At 39.4% G+C, this 21,991-nt stretch overlaps 1 protein-coding gene across 1 annotated transcript in view; it reads left to right on the top strand.

Moving 5' to 3' along the window:
- NPHP4 (nephrocystin 4) overlaps positions 1-21,991 on the top strand; it is a 150,579-nt gene that overhangs the window by 96,485 nt on the left and 32,103 nt on the right. Inside the window, exons 13-17 of the mRNA XM_072425968.1 lie at positions 3,163-3,308; positions 8,519-8,710; positions 8,800-8,981; positions 9,613-9,773; positions 16,675-16,855. Coding sequence (XP_072282069.1) covers positions 3,163-3,308; positions 8,519-8,710; positions 8,800-8,981; positions 9,613-9,773; positions 16,675-16,855 — 862 coding nt within the window. The remainder of the gene's footprint in view (positions 1-3,162; positions 3,309-8,518; positions 8,711-8,799; positions 8,982-9,612; positions 9,774-16,674; positions 16,856-21,991) is intronic.

Below are 21,991 nucleotides of genomic sequence, written 5' to 3'. Positions count from 1 at the left end.
GACTTGTATTGGGCTGTACTTTCAGTATCTCCAGTTACCCTTGGTACCTCCTTATCACCATTATATTTACCCATCAGTTCCATTTGTATTAATCATAGATAGTTTATGATTTCAGGTTTGTGGGTAATTCAAAAACAATCTGGAGTGATTACTATTATTTTTCCTTTTTTAATTAAGTTCACAGCAGTGCTGAGTATGTGAAGGGCTTCTGAGATGTTTTTTTTTTGGATGTCTATAAAGTGAAAACGATAGAATGTGATTTAGATCTCAGCCACCACTTCCAAATTTCTTAGTCAGATCAAGGGAAACCTACGGAAGCTTCACAGCCGATTGTGTAAGGGATTCAGCTGCCACCTATTTTCAGGGAGGGAAGGACTTGGAGGATTTATTGGAAGGCCATGGGATACCGTTGAAAGAGATGTGAACAAAACTTACTGCTGTACAGTGATGTATCTTTGTAATTCAGGTCGTCTTAAGATCTATGTGTAATAAATATCAAGAAACATATGAATATCTTTTTTTAATGTTGGTTTTAAATTTGCAGCTTTTATTAAAATAATATTTTGTGATTATCAATCATTAAGTACTTTGTTTAGGCACTTTCTGATACGGGGTGGCAACACTTTGTCCCTATTTACCTCTGTGCTTTTGTGTTGCCACCCTGTCATTTAGGCCTATGATGGAGAATACAAGTGGCAGATTCAACACACATTGATACATAGATATGGTCCACTGTTTCCACCAGGGGAAAGCCTATCCTGAAAATGCCATTCGGCCATTGTTGGAGTGCATGTAGACAGAAAGAGGCTGATAGGACCTGATGCACAAGAAGTTCCTATGACATTGAAACTGATTTTTAATGCTCTCCAAGACTCGAGAAGATAGACCAGGAGAACCTGGGTGATCCAGCTGGAATGGAATTCTTACAAATTATTTGCTTTTAGTTGGCAAATGCTTAAATTCTGGACCAGATCCATTCGAGGTTTTCACCAAGGACCTCCCATGATAGTCTATCTTCTCCAGTCTTGGAGAGCTTTATTAAATTAGTCCAATTGTCCTAGGAATTGTCTGTGTGCAAAAAAAAAAGGCCCTACATTAAGGCCCTGTTGAAAGCTTTCCAAGGCTGGAAAGAATACACTTTCAGAAGTGAAGCTGGGTGATACAGAAAACATGGAATGGATTTTTAAAAATAATTTGTTATTTGCCAGCAAATGTTTTGAATCCTGGACCAGATCCATTCCAGGTTCCTGGACCACCCAGCTTCACTGATAAAAGTGTATTCTCTCCAGCCTTGGAGAGCTTTCATAAATCAGGGTCTAAAAGTGTGGGCAAAACTTCTTTGGTAGGTAAAACAACTTTGTGCATTTAATTTGTTCAGCAGAACCCCAACAAACCCAAAGACACTCAGGAATAGCTCATTAACAATAAAATAATCCCTGCTATATTTATTGCAGAGATTTTGCCTGCATTTCTTTTCTCTGCCACTAGTTGTCCTAAGTCTGACAACCAACTTTATTCTTCCCACTTCCTTTTAGCCCAGATCATCATTGATTTGCCCCAGTCTGTGGCTTTATGTAGAAAAGAGAATCAGCACAGTGATGAGCTCGTCTGTTCAGGTACTAACAAAGCTTGCAATCATAAAGAAAAAGTCCTTTGAATGATGTTTTAATAAATACAGTGATGAATGAATCTGTCTTTTGTATCTGCCAAAGGTTTTGCTTAAAACTTGTAGGAACATTCTGATCACTTCCTGACAAAAAAAACGCCTGTCCTTTTCCTGGCCTCCCTCGCTTGCTCAGCGTGTCACAAAGTTCAGCTCGTTCTTTAATATCAGCCGTCTTTTATATCATTCTTCTCCTCTGTCATTTAGCATGTAAATAATATGCAACCAGAGGCTGCGTGTGTCAGGAGTTACACGCTGCACCAGTGGCAAGGAGGCATGCCGAAACACCATTTGCATAATGTTTTATGTAGCATCCGGAACCTCTGTCTTCCTCGCCGTTGTTCCCTGAAGTGTGAAACCGTTTTTATTTTCAATTACCTGCCATGGTGCTTGTAAGGAGAGACCTGGAAAAGTTTCAGTAGCTCACGGTGTGATATTTCAGTGTCCTTTGCTGTCTGACTTTGTACATTCTCTTCCTAGTTTTGTAGCGCCGCATCACATATAAATCACGTTTTCAATGTTTTTCTAACATTTGCAATTAGCACTTGGCTCGAGCGTTCCAGATACAATATTGTTTGGAAAGTCTTAAAGTGTACCTGTGTTCAGAGAAATAAAAGACGGTACTTGTCCCTTAAATTAAAGCAGAACTACAGCCAGAAATACCAATTAATAGCCAATTAAACCATTAAATTGGCTTCTTCTGCAATATTCAGCTTTAGTTTAGAGATGTGACTCTGCAATACTTCTGTCTGCCACTAGCTGTCTTCAGTCTGATTGCCAGCTTCATTTAACCCACTTCTTCTGGGCCCAGGTTATCCTAGAGGCATTCAAACGCGTGAATGGAAAAGTAGAACATTGACGAGCTCATCTCTCTGTCTCTTTTTGCTCTTTATTTCTATCACTATCTCTTTTTAGCACATAAACTGATTGTCTCCTTCTGCTTGTTCTTACTACACTCCAGATCTTTTATACGTAGGGCCTGATTTAATAAAGCTCTCTAAAGACTGAAGAACTTAGACTATCATAGGAGAACCTCGGTGATACAGCAATCCTGAAAATGATTTGGTTAAGGATTGAAAACTAATAGTAAACTATTTTAAAGAAATCCATTCCTGTTGAAACACCCAGGTTCTCCCACGATTTAGGCAGCAATAAAAACTTTACAAAGAGCCTAACCCTTCTCTGGTTTATCAAAAACTTAAAATTTGCCTGTCTTTGCACTTATTGGTTAACATATTACCAATTACCAATATTACAATTTGGTATGGTGAGATCTGTACCACAATACCACAAAACAGATCTGTACTACAATTTGCACAGAAAAACAGAATTTTGCCGAGAGCCAGGGATTTTTTTTGTAAATATACTTCGCATTTCTCTTCTGCCAGGACCTTCCTCTCATGATGATTTTATTATAAAATGAGTTTAGTTACACCTTAATAAAATGGAAAAAAATGTTTTTTGATCTATTGTTTGGCCTATTGTTTATTCCACTTCAGGAGATCCCAGGAGCAAGCGGAATTACCCACCTTGAAGCAGAGATAGGTGACCGTAACCTTGAATACTCAGCTGCAGATCATCTCCAGGAGCTGGCCTTCTCTCCTGTCCATGCTCCTATTGTTGCAATGGGAACTCAGACTGGGAGGTAAGTGGAAACACAGGTGAATATACAATAGAGCACTGCACTTATCTACAAGCACATAGACTCCCTATACTCCAACCATTGTCCCTAATACATGGCGGACAGGGCCAGATATCCCATAGAGCCACCTAGGCCATGGCCTAGGGCAGCATGACAACATCTCTATGTGGAACTGGAACCTGCTGCTGCTTTAGGCCGATAAGCTTTACAGTAACAAGGCGCACATAATGAAAGTGATTGTATCAAGGTGCAGAGATCTGTGCAGGGTAACATCTGTATTGAAGGCATTACTCTTCTCTCTCCATTCATTTCTCCCTCTCAGTACCCTCTCTCTCTCCCCTCTCCCTCCCTCCCAACATACCCTCTCTCCCCCTCTACCTCTATCCCCCTCTCTCTCCCCTCTCCCTCCCTCCCACACTACCCTCTCTCCCCCTCTACCCCCCCTCTCCTCTCTCTCCCCTCTCCCTCCCTCCCACACTACCCTCTTTCCCCCTCTACCCCCATTCCCCTTTTCCCCCTCTATCTCCCTTCTCCTTCCTCTCTCTTTCTCCTTCTCTATGCTCTGTCCTCTCTGTCTTTCTATCTCTCCCCCTTCTATGTCCCCTCCATATCTCTATCCCCCCTCGCTTCCCCTTCCCCCTACCCCTATCTCCTCTCTCTTTCCCTCCCCTCCCCTCTCCCTGCATCATTCTCTCCCCTCATCCTCTCTCCCTCCCACTCACTTTCTTTGTCTCTTTCCATTCTCTCTCTCTTCTACCCTTCACACTCCCTTCTCCTTCTCTCCCTGCCCCTTCCTCCTTCTCTGTCTCCCTTTTCCCTCCTTCCCTCTTCCCCTCCCTCTCTCTCTCTCTCTCTCTCTCTCTCTCTCTCTCTGTCTCTCTCCTTTCGCTTTCTTTAGTTCTTGTAAAACAATTTTCATAGTGTGTTTTATGTCAGGATCAAAGTCTGTTATTGTTTGGGGGTCAGCAAAAGTTAGCTGGCCCGAGGGAGCAAAAAGTATAAACCTGGTCTGATGGTAGGATATAGAAAAATGTATTACACATATCAATAGAAAGGTTAACACCTGATGCTCAGTGTATGCTCCATCATACTACCAAAATCATTGGCACTCAATCTGGAAAACATGATTCTAATTTCATAAATGTTTTGCAGTTTTGGTAATTTTATTTAGGAAAATGAATACATGTAGACTGCAAAATTGGGTATTTACCCTCTTAACCTAAGCTCGTAAAAGTTTGAGTTACATTGACATGAATCCAGAACAAGCTATGCTGTTGGCTATGTGCATCTAGGTGAATGTGCCATCTCTATACATACCAAAGTCCTCACAAGCCTCCAGCTGGAAAAATTCCCAGGTATGCGTCCTTCTTACTGCAAGCACTGAAATATCATTGAAAAAGTCACATTGACATCTCAGCAGATCAACAGTACAGGATATGAGATATAAATCCGTGTGTGTATGGCTCCGGCTAATGCTATTGAACCATTCCATACCCTTGAGCTCAGCCTGAATTACCACCTTTTTCCTTTCTCCTCCTCAGCACTTTGTTACCATAGAATAATGCAGATCCAATTACGATCTGTTTATTATTCTGGAATAACCGTACTTTTTCTGCATTGTAAATGTATTTGATCAATAACAGAAAAGCATAAAGAACATTCATAAATAGGCAAATATGGCTGCTCTGCGGTGTTGTGCGATAAAGCCGACCGATTCTGAAACCTTAGACAAGTATTTCTTTAGTCCTGGAGCTCTCCATGGTGCTGATGGACATCTAGCAGCTGTGCATCAACCTTATGGGTCCAATTTATTAAAGCCTTCCAAGAATGAAGAGATTATATATTATAGATTATCATGGAAGAACCTTGCCGATCCGCTCAACCTGAAATAAACTTGGTCCAGGATTTATGCCAACTAAGTGGAAATGATTTTTAAGAAATACATTTGAGGTTGGCTGGATCACCCAGGTTCTCCTATGATAATCCATCTTCCCCAGTTTTGGAGTTTTGGGTCAGACATACCACAAATGAGCTAGACAACAGGGTGCAGGAGCGTTGCCAAAAAAGGCTACATTGCATCTGATTGACAGATTAACCCTGGAGGTAATCCCCTGACATTTCCCTATGATCTCTGCAGACCCAGCCAGTTTGACAGAAAAATTGTTTTATGTGGAATTTGCTTGCTTTGGGCAAGGCATACCGTCACCTTTTTAGTTAAAGTGATCATCTAATTCACTTTGGTTAAAAAAATTAAATAAAACATATATGTAGGATTGTTCCCAAAACAGAAATAGCAGGCACCATGTGTTTGTACAAAATGCCAAGCACGCTGACTCATTCAGTCTGTTCAGCTTGCATTTTGTTATGCTATCCTGGCTTCGCAATATTGTACGTGTGTGTGTATATATATATATATATATATATATATATATATATATATATAATTACATATACAGTGTTGCTTGAACGTTTTTGTACCCTTTAAATTTTTCTATTTTTAAAAAATACAATACATTTCCATGTATGGCTAAAAAAGTAAATTGTGATCCCTTTGTACAGCAATAACTGCAACTAAACATATGACAAAATACAAAACCGGTTCATCTCTTGGATGTTGGTGGGTTTCCATACATGAACTGCTCGCTTTCGGACTTTCCACAACATTTCTTTTGGATTAAGGTCAAGACTTTGACTTGGCCATTTCATTCACTTTTTTTCTTCAACCACTCTTTGCATGACCCACTGTCTCTGGAGATTAAGTACATGGACAGATGTCTTGACATTTCCTTCGGAATTATCGGGTATAGTTCAGAATTCATTGATCTATTGATGATGGCAAGCCATCCAGGCTCCCACCACCATGTTTCACAGATGGGATAAGGTTCTTATGCTGGAATTCTGGGATTTTCTTTCTTCCGTTGCAACGTTCCTCAGTGAAGCCAATAAAAAGTTCTATTTTGGCTTCATCCATCCACAAAACATTCTTTCAGTATCCTTCTGGTTTGTCCACATGTACATAAGGGGAGATCTGTGGCTTTCATCTTGCTACCCTGCCATACACACCATTGCTGTTCAATATTCTCCTGATGGTGGACTCTTGAACATCAACATTTGCCAATGTGAAACTAGCTTTAGTTGCATAGAAGTTACCCTGGGTTCCTTTGTAACCTCTCAGACTATTTCACGCCTTGCAGCTGGATTTATCTTTGATGGTCAAGCACTTCTGGGTCTTGAATTTCCTCAATTTATACATAATCAGTCTGACTAATAATTGGCATTGTCCGTACTTTTTATAGATGGCCTTGTAACCTTTTCCAGCTTTATAGGCATCAACAACTCCTTATCTGAGGACCATAGACACCTCATTTTTTCGAGCCATAATTGACATCCACGAATGTGTTGTATGTGTAATCAGGTTTTGCTGGATCCCCATTGTCTAAATTAAACAGGGTCTCTCAATCTGGAAATATAGCCCTCACCACTCCATTCTGTACACTGTGCTGAATATTACAGTGCTGTACATTATATATTCCTAAGTTTCCCATGCTATATATGTGCTGAACACATATAGAACATTTATGCTGATTACTTAAAGTGGACCTAAACTCAACTTTTTTACTGTACGTAAAATGGTAGACAACTAAATATAAAGTAAAAAAGGTGCAACACACTTAGAATTTACCATGGGGTGTATATCCCCCCATATCGTGCATACTTATTGAGCTATGCCCCCACTTCTGATTGTTCTAAAAGTGCTCACCTTCACGCAAATTTGTACCATACCTTTTGGAATTGAGATTCAGTGTAGCTCAATAAAACGCCAGATTTTGAATACATTTCAACATACTGAATGGTATACTCTGAGAATTCAGGATAATGATTTTCCTGTTGTTATAGATGCTGTTTAGAGTGGAAATGCCAACTATTGTAATGTTTGAAATTTTCTGTTTTATTCATATTTGTTGTAACCTTGAATGTGGTTCTGTTGTTTTTCTGTTATTTATTGAAACATCCTAATAAAAAATTAAAAAAAAAAAAAAAAAAAAAAAGGTGCAACACCCTTTTTCTTTTTGTTCAGCACAGTCCCTTTTAAGTCTTGATCGCCACTGCAATCAAGACTGAGTGGGAATGCAGAGCCTGCCGGGATACCTACATCATGCATTCCGGGAGGCTCTCGGCTGCTCCATCTGCATATGCCCAAGATCTGCATTTTTTTCCACGGAGAAAGAGATGCCGATCTCGCGCATGCGCAGTGAGATTGGCTTTCTTCTTTTTTCCTCTTTACAGTGGGCTACTTCTCCTGATCTTGCACTTGTGCAGTGCAAGATCGGGGGATGTAGCAAGAAGACTGGAAAAGAAGACTGGAGAAGAAGATGGCAGCACCCAGCGCTTCCTCCATGCCGGGTCGCAGAAGAATTCCAGGACGGCGCAGGACCGCATTGATAAAAACTCCAGCGCCATTGAGGGATCTGCGGGATTAAAGGTAAGTGTGATTTTTTTTTTTTACTTTAGTTCCGCTTTAACTCAATAATAAACATATGCAATGACATATTTTTGATGAGGTTGCTTCCCCTTAGCCAGCCAGGACTCTTCTTATATATTTCAGTTCCCCATATTCTTTAAGAGAGAAAAACATTCTCTTTATAGAAACTGTACACGGATTTCCTTTACTGTACTCCAGCCATTCATCATCTGCCACAGATAACATTTGGAAACAGAGAAGGCAAAGTGTGTAATAAATTATGTGTTTATCTGGCTCTGACACACCAATTTACACTCTTTTGGAACTCTGCCATGGGCCGTGATCTAGAAAAGTCAGATACATTGAACTGTATCTAAACTTAAGAGCAAAAATGTAATATACATCAACTTACCAGTCTTTAGGAGCGGTGACTGAATTTTTTTTCACTTTATTTTTGCGTTGTGTCCTTGCCACTTGTCCAAGGGTGACAATGCTCACTCATTGCTCTCTATGTAAGGAGGAACAGCTTTGACACCCTAACGTAGGGCGTTCAAGCAACAACTCCCCATCTCTTTGACTTATGCTCATCTTTATAACCTAGAGATCCGGGAGCAATGATAACTGATGGCATTTAAAAGCACATAATATACACTGTAAACCTTAGTAGTAATACATCAGGAAACTAAGGGGAATTTGATATGGTTTTCTTCGATTGATGACCTCTAAACTGAATGACTTATTTTCCTCCCAGCACCACCTCCATCTTGTCTCGAGCTGCCCTGGCCCGTCTTCACTCTGTTGGCTTTCCTGAAATTCTGGATTGCAACAATGAAGTGGCAGAAGTGGTGGATCCATCGAGTCCGGTGAACTTTAACCCTCAAAGAGAAGAAGCTGATTATTTGCAGTGCAACGAAATAGTCCTGCAATTTCTGGCCTTCAGCAGGTGGGAAACAACTTTATTCTGAAGGTCTGTGTTGGACTTAACATAGATAATGGATATAATGCTAATAGTAATTTGTTTTTGTTTCTTAGCGTACAACAAGGTAACTTGTCAATGAACTGGCCCCAGACCCTTTACTTCACCTTCCAGTTCTATCGACTCCAGCCAGTAACGACCCCCCGCCTACAGCTTGTTCAATGTAAAGGAACGCCACGGAGTGAGACTCCGGCACGAGTTATAGTGTCACTTAACAAGGATGGCTCAATAAATCAGGGTTCGTTTTATTTTCTCTTTTTTATGACTATTCCTATCTATATAGGTTACTTGAATTGTTGTCATATCATAGGGTGGCACTATGAAGCATCATCTTGAAGCATGCAAATGTTTGACCAGTGCCATCCTCCTACCAAAGACATCAGATTTGTTTTATTACATTTATAGTGCTCTACTAAGACTTTTATTTGCTACAAGCTCTGAAAAAGGGGCACTGGGAGGTGCCCCGAAACGTGTTGGCTACTCTTTTGCCTCTTAAGTTGGCAAATTAATGACCCGGACCTATGAGACATCATTTGCACTCACAAGTCTTGCCCATCTTTTTATTTTGGTTATTCAGCACATAGCTTATCTTTTCGTCCCATGTGTTGATTTGATGTAGGTTTTTGAGGAGGACAGAAGATCAAATAAAGAAAATAAAACCTTTGTTTTAGATTTTTTTTCTATAAACCCTGCATGACTAGAGGTCATTCATGTCTAAATGTCAAGGAAATGGTATGTGTTAGGTAACTAGCCAATGACTCAATGACTAAATATTAAGTAATTTCTATTTTGTGAAAAACATATAAAGCTTTTATTATCTAAAAAATGCTAATTACAATATATGCAATTTTTCTTTCTTTTTATTACAGGCTGTCCGGGCTATCAGTTGAAGTACATGGTGGACCCTGGATTCCTGAAGCCAGGAGAACAGCGCTGGTTTTTACGCTATTTGGCTCTCCAAACTCTTCAGATTGATGTTTGGGATGGAGACTCCCTGCTACTCATTGGGTCAGCAGCCGTAGAAATGAAGGTACGGTATGAGAAATTAAACATTACTTAGTTTTCTTTTTAATCATTTTTTTACAGGGTTATGCAAAGTTACAGATTAATATATGTTTATATATGTTTAAGCTGAATCCAAGGCAAACAGCTAAATACACAAATTAAAAATAAATACCGGCCTCATGTAGTGCTGTGTGCCCTGGGATGATAGAAGAGATGTTGAATGATTCTGGTCACCACTGAGCAGCTGAGACTAGAAGAAGACATGCAGAGAGGATAAAAAAAAAGTGTAAACTTTTTTTTTTAACAGAGGAAAGGAGTGAAATTGTGTAAAAAGTAAAATGTCTATCTGGTCTTAAAGGCAACCAAATGTGTTTTCTTAAGGTTCATGGCTTATATGGTAGGTATTTTACTTTCGATATTACTTTTTATTTAGTTGCAAGCAGAGAAAGAAAGGCAGGTTTATTGTTTCGGAAAATAGCTGCGAGGGTAAACAATGAGCCCTTCTGCTTCTAGGAAATAAACATTTTAATTTTATTTTTATATATATCTTTTTGTTTCTCAGTATACGGTGTATTCAGGTGTGTCCTATGTTAGTTAAATACCCGGTATATCCAAGGGTAAAAGCTTTAAAGAAAGATGAACAGAACAATGCTGGATTCAGTCGTTTTTGCTAACGCAGAAAGAAAAGGTTTTTATTTAAGGTTTTACAAATCACAGCCATTCACTGGCACATTAGGGTAGTTTAATATGATATGTATACACTGCTCAAAAAAGGGAACACTGAAATTAGGTTTCAAATCTCAAATGTAAAAACTTTAACTGATATAGATCGCCCATGACATAAGAATGGTCAGTAGAAACCAAAACCGCCTGCGTTCAACATCACACTGAAAATCAAAGTAAAAAACTGAATTCACAAAGAATTTCATCACAAAAGCTCATATTGCAGCTCAGTAGTGTGTATGGCTCCAACAAGTCTAAAATTACTCTTGACAATATATGGCTATACTTCTGATGAGACAGCAGGTGTTTCCTTGGGGGATCTCCTCCCAGACCTGGATTAGGGCATTGGTGAACTTCTGCACAGTTTGTGGCACTATTAGTAGAGTCAGATGCACTGATACGTAATGTCCCAGATGATCTCTATTGATTTAAGTCTTAGGAAAGCAGGGGCCAGTCAACGGCATCAATTTCTTCTTTATCCAAGAACAGCATACACATTCAGGCCACATGAGGCTGTGCATTGTCCTGCATCAGGCCCTACTGCACTAGCAATAGAGTCTGGCTAGTAGTACAGTGGTACCTTGATATAAGTTATTAATCGGTTCCAGATCCTTGGACTTATACCAAACAGGACAAATTTTTCCCATAAGAAATAAAAGGAGAATGATTAATCCGTTCCCTTGAAAAAATTTTATTGTTATTGGCATATTATACATTGATGTGGATGTATAAAATGATTTAAGCACCACCTAATACTAAAATACATAAATACAAAAGCAATTGGATGAAATAAATGAAAATGTAACCTCACTTTACCTTGCTGAGAAGAGTTCAGTGCCTACTAGGATGGTGCTGAGAAGGGAGGAGGAGGAGATGTAATTCACAGAAATAGCGCGGGTTGTTCACTGAATGGTAGCAACTGGCGTACTGACGCTGGTACCGCTCTATACCACAGTATAAAGGTTTAATTCTAGTAGTTAATAGCAGTCAGATATATTTAAGCAGACACTTGCTGTGTGTGTGGCTCTCTAAGTAAATTCCTCTCAGACCATCAATGACCTTCTGTCAAGCCTGTCATTTTTGATGATGTTTCAGGCAGCGTAATGTTGACTATTATATCTCTAAACTTTTTTATGTCGATCACATGAGGTCAGTGTGAACCTGCACTGAAGAGAACAAGAAGCTAACAAATATGCCAGTTCTCGGGTTCTCTGGTAAATGCCAATCAACCTGACTCGGGCTCTATGACAGGACCTTGGGCCTGCATGCCACCCTCATGGAACCTGATTGTGACAGTTTGGCTGGAAACATGTACACAAATGACCCATTGGAGGCCATCTAATAGGGCTCCGGCAGTGCTCCTCCTGTTCCTCCTCACATAAAGATGCAGATAGTCTTGCTGCTGGGATGTTGCTCTTCTATGGTTTTTGTCCATCTCTCCTTGTGTATCTTGTAGTATTTTTTCCATGCTGTTGAGAAGGAAGGGAGACACAACAAACCTTCTTGGAATGGCACATATGGATGTGCCATGCTGGAGAATCTGGACTACCTGTGCAGCCCGAGTGGCCTCAGGTACAGCCTCATGCTAACCCTTACAGTAAATCCAAAGTTGAATTTACTTCTGATTGATCACAACCATCTGATTTTCCTCGGTTCACATTCATTAAATCATAATGTAAAAAACCTGTCCTAATGTTTTTACAGAGTGCTAGGCACAAAAAGCAAAACTGAAGAAAAAACAGGGCTGTATGGAATGCATTAAACAAGGACTTTTAACACATTCAAAATGCATCTGGCACTTACCTAAAAAGCATCTTAAATGTGTCTAAAAATGTGTAATAACATATAAATATATAAAACACATTGGCCCTGATTTATTAAAGCTCTCCAAGGCTGGAGAGAATACACTTTCACCAGTAAAGCTGGGTGATCCAACAAACCTGGGATGGATCTGGTCCAAGATTCAAAGCATTTGCTAGCAAATAGCAAATAACATTGAAGAAATCCATTCCGGGTTTGCATGATCACCTAGCTTCACTGGTGAAAGTGTATTCTCTCCAGCCTTGGGGAGCTTTAATAAATCAGGGCCATTGAGTTTGATTTGCTTTCTTGTCGACATTCATGTGAACTGGACCTCACTGCAAGTTTTATCCCAATTTATTCCTGCTCCAAAGTCTCACAGCACATCGATATGATTTCTCTCTTGTTACATAAAGCTTCAGCTTTATATATTCCTTAAGGTTTGTTCAGAGACTTTACCCTTTTATTCTTACTTCTATGTGCGCAGTAATTGATTGATATTTCTAAATAATATTTAGCTACCACATCTAATTTTACTTGGAATCATCACTTTGCTGATGTTCTTGTCTCATATAAGATAAAAACAAACCAACACATAATTGCCCCCCCCCAAGCTTGATCCCACATATTCTTTAAAGTTTGTTCAGAGACTTTTCTTTTTAATCTACATGATACTTCATAATTATAAATCATATTAACCTATTACATCCTATGATACATTCTGTACATTCTTGATAGGAAACAAATAGGCATAACTGATTTATTAATGTTCTGCTGTGTTCTTCTCTACTATAAGCTGCAAAGTTAACACATCCCCCAGCTCCCAGTACCTGAAAACAAGTTGGATTAGTGTTTCTGAACCAAGGTTCCATGGAGCCCCAGGGTTCCTTCAGACGTTGCTAGGGGTTCCTTGTGAAATGAGGAAATTGTGACTCTCAGGTCAGTTTAGGTGACACCAATGATGCTTTTGGGCTCTCTGTAAGGGAGCATTCTTCCTACTGACCACCATGTACTGTGAGATTCATATAGTAATCATAGTCGGGGTTCCTTGAAGACTTGAAAGTTATTTCAAGGGTTACCCCATGTAAAAAACATTGAGAAAGGCTGAGTTACACTGACAGCACTGCAAAACTAATGGTGTGGAACCTAGGTCTGATTAGCATGGAATTTAATATAATAGTATACAGTATATAGTGGTATACAAAAATGGACAATTAACAACAAAAAAATATCAAAGTAGATTTCCTCTTAGATGGTTTGTTAGTTAAATGTATGCTAACATGGGATTGGCTGCTGTGGGGCACATGATTTTTCTATTGCATTTGTTTGTTATACCATCTACACAAAGCTTCTCTATAAATAAAATAATGTGATGTTAGCTGGCTCACAACCATATTCATTATCATATTACTGCAATTTAATCTGGATAAAAGGTTAGAAATACAAATGACTTAGTAAGCATTTTAACAAGAGCAATTTAGATTAAAAAAATGTATAATGTTAAACGACTTAGCATTGATAGAATAAAGTCTGTCCTGGGTAATTATGTTGAAATACAGTGGAGCCTGGAGGCATTTTATGCCTAGATGGCACTAGAAGGTGGCCTGAGGACAAAGGCTTGGACTTGTGCCATTGTATATGATACATAATGCTTTGACATCTTACACAGAACAGCGGTAATAAAAACTAATGAAATCAATCTGCATTATTGTAAATGTATGTTCGTTTTCAGAATTGGGCACCTGTCATTGGATCTTTCATTTTAGGATTTCCAAAGCAATTTTAAAGTTGCACCCTGAATACCCTTACCTTCAGGGTCAGACTCAAATCTCCTAGAAAATAGGACAATAGAAGGACTCTTTCTCCCTTTCTTTGCCCGATCGATGCCACTCCTCTGCTTTGGCCACCAGTAATGTAACTCCATGTTGGAGCTCTCCCTTATATTGGTGGTTATAGCAGTGGTTGACATTGATTTGGGTAATGAATTAGTTGGGTCAATAGGTGCTGATAAGCAAATAAAATAGTTATAAGCAAATATAAAATCAACATCTTAGAGATATTGCTCATTTCCACTGGTCATGCACCCATAGGTCATGACTTTAAAACTTCTCCCCTAATCTTAAAGCTGAGCTCTGGGCTCGAGGTAACTCTTGTGGTGGGATCTGCTCTGATGTGCAAGGGTAAATGCTCATTTTGCCTAGAGAATGATGAATAGGGTGAATAAATATATGAATGAGCAATCCCCATCAAGTATTGATATATATATAGCTTTTACCTAAACCACCTACCTGGAGCATTCAACTAAATACTGGGTATACTTACATCACAGCATGAATAAAATATAAATATCACTTTATTTCAAACACATGACTAAAAAACATTTTGCTTTCCAACATATAATAGGTTAAAATATATTAGTAAATTGTTACTTTAACATAAATATTATTAACAAGTACAAGGAAGTCCAAAATACTGGGTAGTGATGGTTTTTGTGTCCCGACACGTTTTGCAGGACACCCCTGCTTCCTCAGGGGAACATCACAAACAAAGGTAGATTCAAATTGGCTTATATTGGAGCAGGAGGTATAGACCCAAATTCCTGGGAGCTCAGCTTGCACAAGCAGAGCTGCTCTTAAAGATAGGTATGGATGGTACATGTAAAACTGGTTGGTACAGGTATGTCCAATTATTGTAGGTAAGTATGATGTTTTATCAAATTGCTTGAATCACAGATATAACCTTGATACAAGAGCTCTAATATATGCATGGAGAAAGGAATGACAGGTTTCAAGAAATCATGGAAAGATCAAATGCTAAATGCCACGATTAGGGCATAGGGAATAGGGTGATTGTTTACCGTATTCCTTGCATCCCTGGCAGCCAGCTTTCTTCTCCACTCCAGGGATGAACGCAGGCCCTCAATGCCCTCACATACAATGCAGGATTGTTAGTCCTGAGTTCTGCATGATAAGGTTCCAGAGCAGCCCAAGATGGGCGGCTTGATAGGAACCTAAAGAAGTGCAGACGTCTGTGAGTATTTTACCCTGCATGCAAGTACATGCATGCAGTGTAATGTATAAGTATAACACCTCCTACGTTCCAGATTACTGCCCTACACAATGCATTTATCTATTTCTCTATAGAAAGATGGTACCAGTTGTGTTTTTATTTGGAACTCCGTTTCAAGATACCAGTGAAAACAAATCACAAAAATAAAAAAAAAAAAGCAACTAGGCATCTTTCTTATTGCAGAAAGGACAGCCAATGTACCTGTCTGATTGCAGTTTTTTAATTGCTCTCACCTGTCCCTGTTCTGTTGCGAGCACCGCCATCCTCTTCCATCTTCTCTGTCTGCTTTTGCTCTTTGGCCATCCAGATTGGTCGGCCAGGATGATAACAATTCCTTTGCAGGCACACAGGAGTACACTCAGTCCTAGCAGCAGCAAGCAGCGCTAGAGATAAAGTGAGTATTGTAGTAATTGCTGCTATTTTATTTTAACTCCAGAAAGGTAAATATATTATATTTAAAAAAAAATAAAGTTTGAATTTGGGTATATTTGGCAGAATGCAGCACATTTGCACGGTGGTTGCTAAAATGTAAATATATACTAACAAATACTTATGCTGTATACATGTTATTAAATTTACCATCGATCCCTTTAAATACATATCCTGCTGTATTGTAGGTACCAGCATATAAAGCTTCATTAATAGCACTAATACCAGATCTAGGTGTTAGATATGATCATACAAAGATTTATATTTATCTTTTTCTTTAGCAATGTTTCCCCAGCTCATTCCCATAACCGACACAACAATGATTCATGGTGTATGAGACATCTCCAGCCATCCAGCTGTCACTCACAAAGACAGAATTATGTAGGTGTCTTTGACATTTTAATGAGACTGAAATGTGAAACAGCACATTACCTGCAGAAAATGGAAAGAAAGCCAAACCGTTAACACCGAGCAGCGGGATTTCATAAAACTCAAGGCTAAAAGTGATCAAAAATGTGTCTGAGGTTATTAGGCGCACAGGCAGTGCTTAAAAGGCGAACAGTAAACAGCAAAGTCTCTACCTACCTTCTGTCACAATTTAACGGTAATATGTTGGGGGTTACAGAAGGATACCTTGAGGTTTTATCTTTGCATTATCGATTATTTATTTTTACATGGTTCAGCTTTATTCCTAAAGCTGAATCCTTAATTTATTTCTGTCTGTGTCCCTGCTGCAGATTTTCCCTGTGTGGGAGAATCCAAAGGAGCCCCAGACAGCATTAAAAATTCACTGGGGTTCTAATCCTTCCCTCGCCTGTCTACAGCTAGAAAAAAAAAAGACGAGATCACTAACAGGGCCAAATTGTGGTTATTCATTATGTTTTCTGCACCTTTGTGTTTTACAGCATTTGTTACGTCAAGGCCGCACTGCAGTCCAGGTGTCACATGAACTGGAAGTCATCACAACGGAATATGAACAAGACACGATGGTTATGAGTGGGGATGTCTCAAAGCAAGGCGTTATAAAACCCATTGGTGTTCACACAGTTATTAAAGGAAGACTCCACCTCCGCATGGGTAATGCTGGTAAGGAGCAGACTTCTTTACGTGGCTGAATATTTTTCTTGAAACTTTACACAAATGGGTAAATACAAAGATAGAATACATACAGTACTGCACCTGTATGTTTACCTGTTTGACTTTTACATAGCACAACTTGATAGATGACATTTCTTTCTTGGTCTCAGTCATAGATTGTAAAAGGATACAGTGGTGTCCTTCTATCATCCCCAGCATGCTGATTAGCCAGTAAAAGTGTAGCAGACTACTAATGAGGTCATCCTTGTGGTTATTCTGCTCTCTATCTGTAAGCATGTGCTTTACCTGCTGCACTTCTGATTGGCTGTCTGTTCTGTCCCTTCTATTGCTTTGGGGAAAATTGCAAGAAACCAATATTAGATTAAATGTAGATATCCCTATTCAGTGCTGCGTAATATGTTAACGCTTTATACATTCTGTTTAATATTAATAATAATAATAATAATATTATTAATAATAATAATAATAATAATAATAATAATAATAATTCTTGTTGCAGAAAGTAACTAAAAGGAGTAGAACTTTACAAACAGTGAACACATTTTACTATCTTATCCCTGTTCTCCTCCCCCTCCTAAATGAAAAACACCTACCTAAATATCTAAACCCCACTATGGAGTTCTTTACTGTGCAGACTTTCCTGTCCTGTCTGCCCTGGCAGTGTCAGCTTCTACTGCACCCGCACTCTTTCTGACCCATTTATTGCTCATCCATACTTATGGTGACCCCCAGACATCCAGATCAGTACGACTGAAGCTGATAGGCTAATTGTCATAAATTTGCAGTAGAAGCTGAACATACCCAGGACTTTTTTTCTTTCAGGACAGGTCCACCCAGTAAAGAAGAACTTATGAGCAGGGCTAATGGTAAATATTTAGGTAGGGGGTAGATCTTTAGGGCATTAGGGGGTATATTTACAGGGCAACTTGAGGCAGCCATGTTGTTGCCTAGAAGGCAGCAGGGATTACTTCCTGGTGTGGAAGCTACAAACCAAGAAGGATGAGCCTGTGATGTTCTGCACTTATTTCTCTCTTGAGTTGGAGTTGTTACTTTTTTTTGTTAAGCTGCCTTCCATAAACATCATTTGAACCTTTGATACAGTGATCAATATGATCTTAAAAGTTTTTCTTTTCTTAGAACAGTGCTTGTACAGTATAATGGTCTGAGTTATTATATGGATGAAAACAGACGGCTTTCTCAATACAAAGATGTCGGGTTCTGTCTTTAGAAGGCTGCATTGCATGAATATAGTCTGATGAACTTTGCACTTTTGCTAAGTGCTTTTATAAGAAGCCAACAACTTGCTTTTTCGGACAATTGATAACCGAGCAAACTATTATTTAAAGTAGAACATATCAGGGTAGAGAACAATATGACAAGCAAAAGTTTGTAGACTCCGTTATAAATTCCATATAGGTGAACCAATAAGAACAATAATTTTGTACCATCGATTAAAGGGTACGTAAGTTAGATAGAAGCAAAGATGGGGATTTAAAGATGAACTGCAACCAAACATCTAAATCCATAATAAAGGTGCAGTTTCAAGTTTTTTATTTCTGTCCATTTCTTTATGAGATTTACAGCTAGCCTGGTGACCTGACTTTTCTCAGCTTCAGTTATGCATAACAGCCTGGTCACCTTCCCACCTTCTGTTGTGATTGGCCCGTAAAGAAGCAGCAGATTCATGTTCTGATTTCTCTATTTTCTTCTTTTTATCAGTTATCAGTTTCTATCAGTTTATTTACATGGAATAAACATGATTAGTTCCCAGTGCTGACAACTTTTTCCTCTGTTCCCAAACATTGGTTAGCCCACAAATGCTTCCTTCACCCCTACTTTATACTGGTTTATCAGAATACCAAATGCAATAATTTGGAGGTTGGATAAAAGGTTTTAGTATAGTATAAGTCTGATGTCACACTTGCGATTGTGTCATTGATGAGAACTCCCCAACAACAGGACTAATATACAGGACAGAGAACTCAGCCCTTTGTATAAACGGCTCCTTTTCTGGCTGGATGTAAGAAATTATGTTTTTCGTTAGGGAAAAGACATTCAGCAGTATTTCCACAGTTTTTGGGTGGATACTTTTAAGTATGCAGTTTTCTCTGAATCACTCTCAAAGATGATTCCAACCTGTTAGTATAAACAAAGCCACATCCCAAAAATTATAGAAACTGCATTCTCAATCCAGCAATCAATCAACAAATAGGAAATTACTTTTAAGAAATCCGTTCCAGGTTTGCTGCATCACCCAGCTTCACTAATGAAAATGTATCTTCTCCAGCCTTGGAGAGCTTTAATAAATCAGGCCCTATGTCTCTATTACTATAGAAACTTCTTTTACCGAAATACTCCCAAACTCCCCTTTGAATACAGTGTTCTCCCCAGGACCCAGCACTCTTTAGTAACCACCCAGCTTTTTTTGGGTGGTTACTGAAAAGTTGGGTCATAGTACTGGGGCTGCCATCCACCTACAGCTTCTTCCTATCCACCTAAAAAAAAATTCTGTGGAGAACACTGGAGTGTGCACTGCTCCCTTTCCATTCTCAGCAAGCCTTGGTGCCAAGAATATTAAACTATCACGTGCAGTAGATAGGTCACCCGGGGCTGGCCAAACGGGGAACCCAGACAAAAATGCGACGACATAGGTGTAAAACATTGGTGATGTCACGGTAGCTTACAGAGGTGGCATCACTGAAGGATAGGTAAATACATCTTGTTGAAGCTTTTACATCAAAACCCTTGAAGGAGAAATGGATCCATGTATAGCATGCTGAGAAAAGTTTTATCATTCTTTAAAAAGGAAAGTTAGATTTCTTTCACACATACTGTGCAAAACCAGAAGTGGCCTCCCCCAGGAGCATAGCAAACAGCTGCTATGTGTCCAGCAGCAGCAAACCGCACCACAGGTTATCATGCTGGCCCTGCACTTGCAGTCACATATCCAAGAGCAGCTTGTTGCTTTACAGAACCTCACTGCTATCCATTGCAGCCACAAGTGCATGCACAATATGGTTTCCCTGTTCCTGTTCAGTTGAATGGGAACAGTAGGTTGAACCTGCATTTGAATGCTGTGGTCAATTAGAAGTGTGAAATGGACCTTTTGGGAAACAAAATGGGATGCTTAAGAGACCACGCTGGACTGAAAGGTTGGATTGAACTGTAGTGACACTTTAAGTGAACTTGTTGCATGGACAAACCCCAAGCTCACTATAGATCAGTTCTCTAACCTTAAGGTCTGTAGATCCGGTGCATGCAATCCACCCACAGATCAGGTTATCCTCCCAATACCCTTTAATTGCTTTCTGAAAGTGCACATTTGTCAGCTGTTACTGAGGAGCTGTGGAAATCACACCAGTGTCATGTTCATCCGTTCTCCATCTTTAGCAGTAATGGAGCTGGCTGAGTGACGGCACCGCAGGTGGAAGAGAACATGGGGCTTCTCCCGCTCTATCTGCTCCTCATGTCAGTGTTGTAGTCCTATTTGTATGCAATTAATTCCAGCAAGATACAAAATGATTGAGGTCATGCTGTATAATTCAGCAATATCGCTGGATGTATGATTAGAAAACAAGAAAAATACAAAACTGCTCATTTTATATCATCTTTGATCAGTACCTGGAAATGTCACATTACCATGCTGTGATTTCTGCATGGCTTTTTCTGGATACAGATTGCTATTTCTTTATGTGTTTATAATTCAGCTCTTCTGTTTCTCATATTGAGCTGTGCAAGCATTTAGCATTATCGGTGCTTGTGATTATAAAAGCAGTTTGCTGTTGGACTGACAGAGCTAATAGGGAAAATATTTTGTGTACAGTAATGTAATTTACATCTCACTGTCATGAGGGGAAGAGACCTGAAGTGGGTAACACTGGCCTTGTCCTTTCCCTAACCCATTGCAGAGCATTGCAAAGAGAAGCAGCAGACCTATTTACTCATTACTCTTCTATGCTTCTATCAGTAGGTTTGTTATTTGAACAGGAAGGTTGCAGCACACCTAACTGGTTCCTTGTGCTGCTCCTCCTTTGTCTGAACTGTCCTGAAAAACTGCAGGAAAGAAGTTACTCAAAGGTACTTAAATCCAGTGATGTATCAATTACAGAGCTGCATTTTTTGTACCTTCTTTATCTTTATGGAGTTCAGCTTTACATGCATGAATGCTAAAAAAACCTGTAGACGTAACATTTTTCAGTGTTGCCATTAAAAAAAACGTTCCAGCTTGGTGGGGGGAAGCTGTAGCCGGGTAGTCAAAATGGGGGAAGGCAAGATGCAAAACAATTTAGAATTATTTAGGTGTAGCTCTTCACAGCACAGCAGGCAGGCGGTGAAATCTCATTGACATCTCACTCCACACAAAGGCCAGCCTGAGCAGCTGTCTGGAGACAGTTCTGGGTAGTGCGCCCTGTTAATAGTGGCTGGGGAGAACACTGCTTTTAAAGTTGAACTAAATGTAAATTAGAAAAGTAGCAAACAGGCTGGACCTTTCTTGCAAAGGGACAGGCATTGCCCCTTCTGCAAATAAATAAACTTACTTGCCTGATCGCATTTTATTTTAAAGTATACTCACAGCCATTTACTTTTTCACCCGATCTTCTGGGTCTCTGGTCGTCTTTATTGGCCAGGCTGGAATTATGTAAATCCTATGCATGTGCAAGGGAGTTCATTCTCTCCTGGCATGGGAAATCCCAGGATATTCGGCATAATAAACTGAGCTGCTCATGTGCTCAGGGAAAAAGACTGACAAGGTTTTTTTGATTACAGAATGGACATTGGCTGTCACTTCTCCAATTATAAACCTGCTTGCTCATAGTTTATAGTATAGTATAGTTCCATTTTAAATGTTTATTACCTCTCACCCCTGACAATGTGTGCTTTTCTAAATGGTTTTAAGTGAGGCATCATCTGGTTTCTGTACCACAATTCCTGTTCAGAGATGGCACTCAGAGATAATAAAAAAATAAATATTGGGAATATACATTATGGCATCATGACAGAGGTGAAGAGGCACTGTCAATCTTTTCCATACTGGTCAGCATTAAATGTATTTTGCTTGCATTGGCTTGCTGGCCCTGCGCTGTCCTCACATAGTAATGTGTGTGTATGTGGAAGCTTGATAAT

The sequence above is a fragment of the Pyxicephalus adspersus genome, chromosome 11 (genome assembly GCF_032062135.1).
Source record: "Pyxicephalus adspersus chromosome 11, UCB_Pads_2.0, whole genome shotgun sequence".
NCBI classification, from domain to species: Eukaryota; Metazoa; Chordata; class Amphibia; order Anura; family Pyxicephalidae; genus Pyxicephalus; species Pyxicephalus adspersus.
The sequence above is the reverse complement of the archived record's forward strand: the minus strand, read 5'-3'. Positions and strand labels throughout refer to the sequence as shown.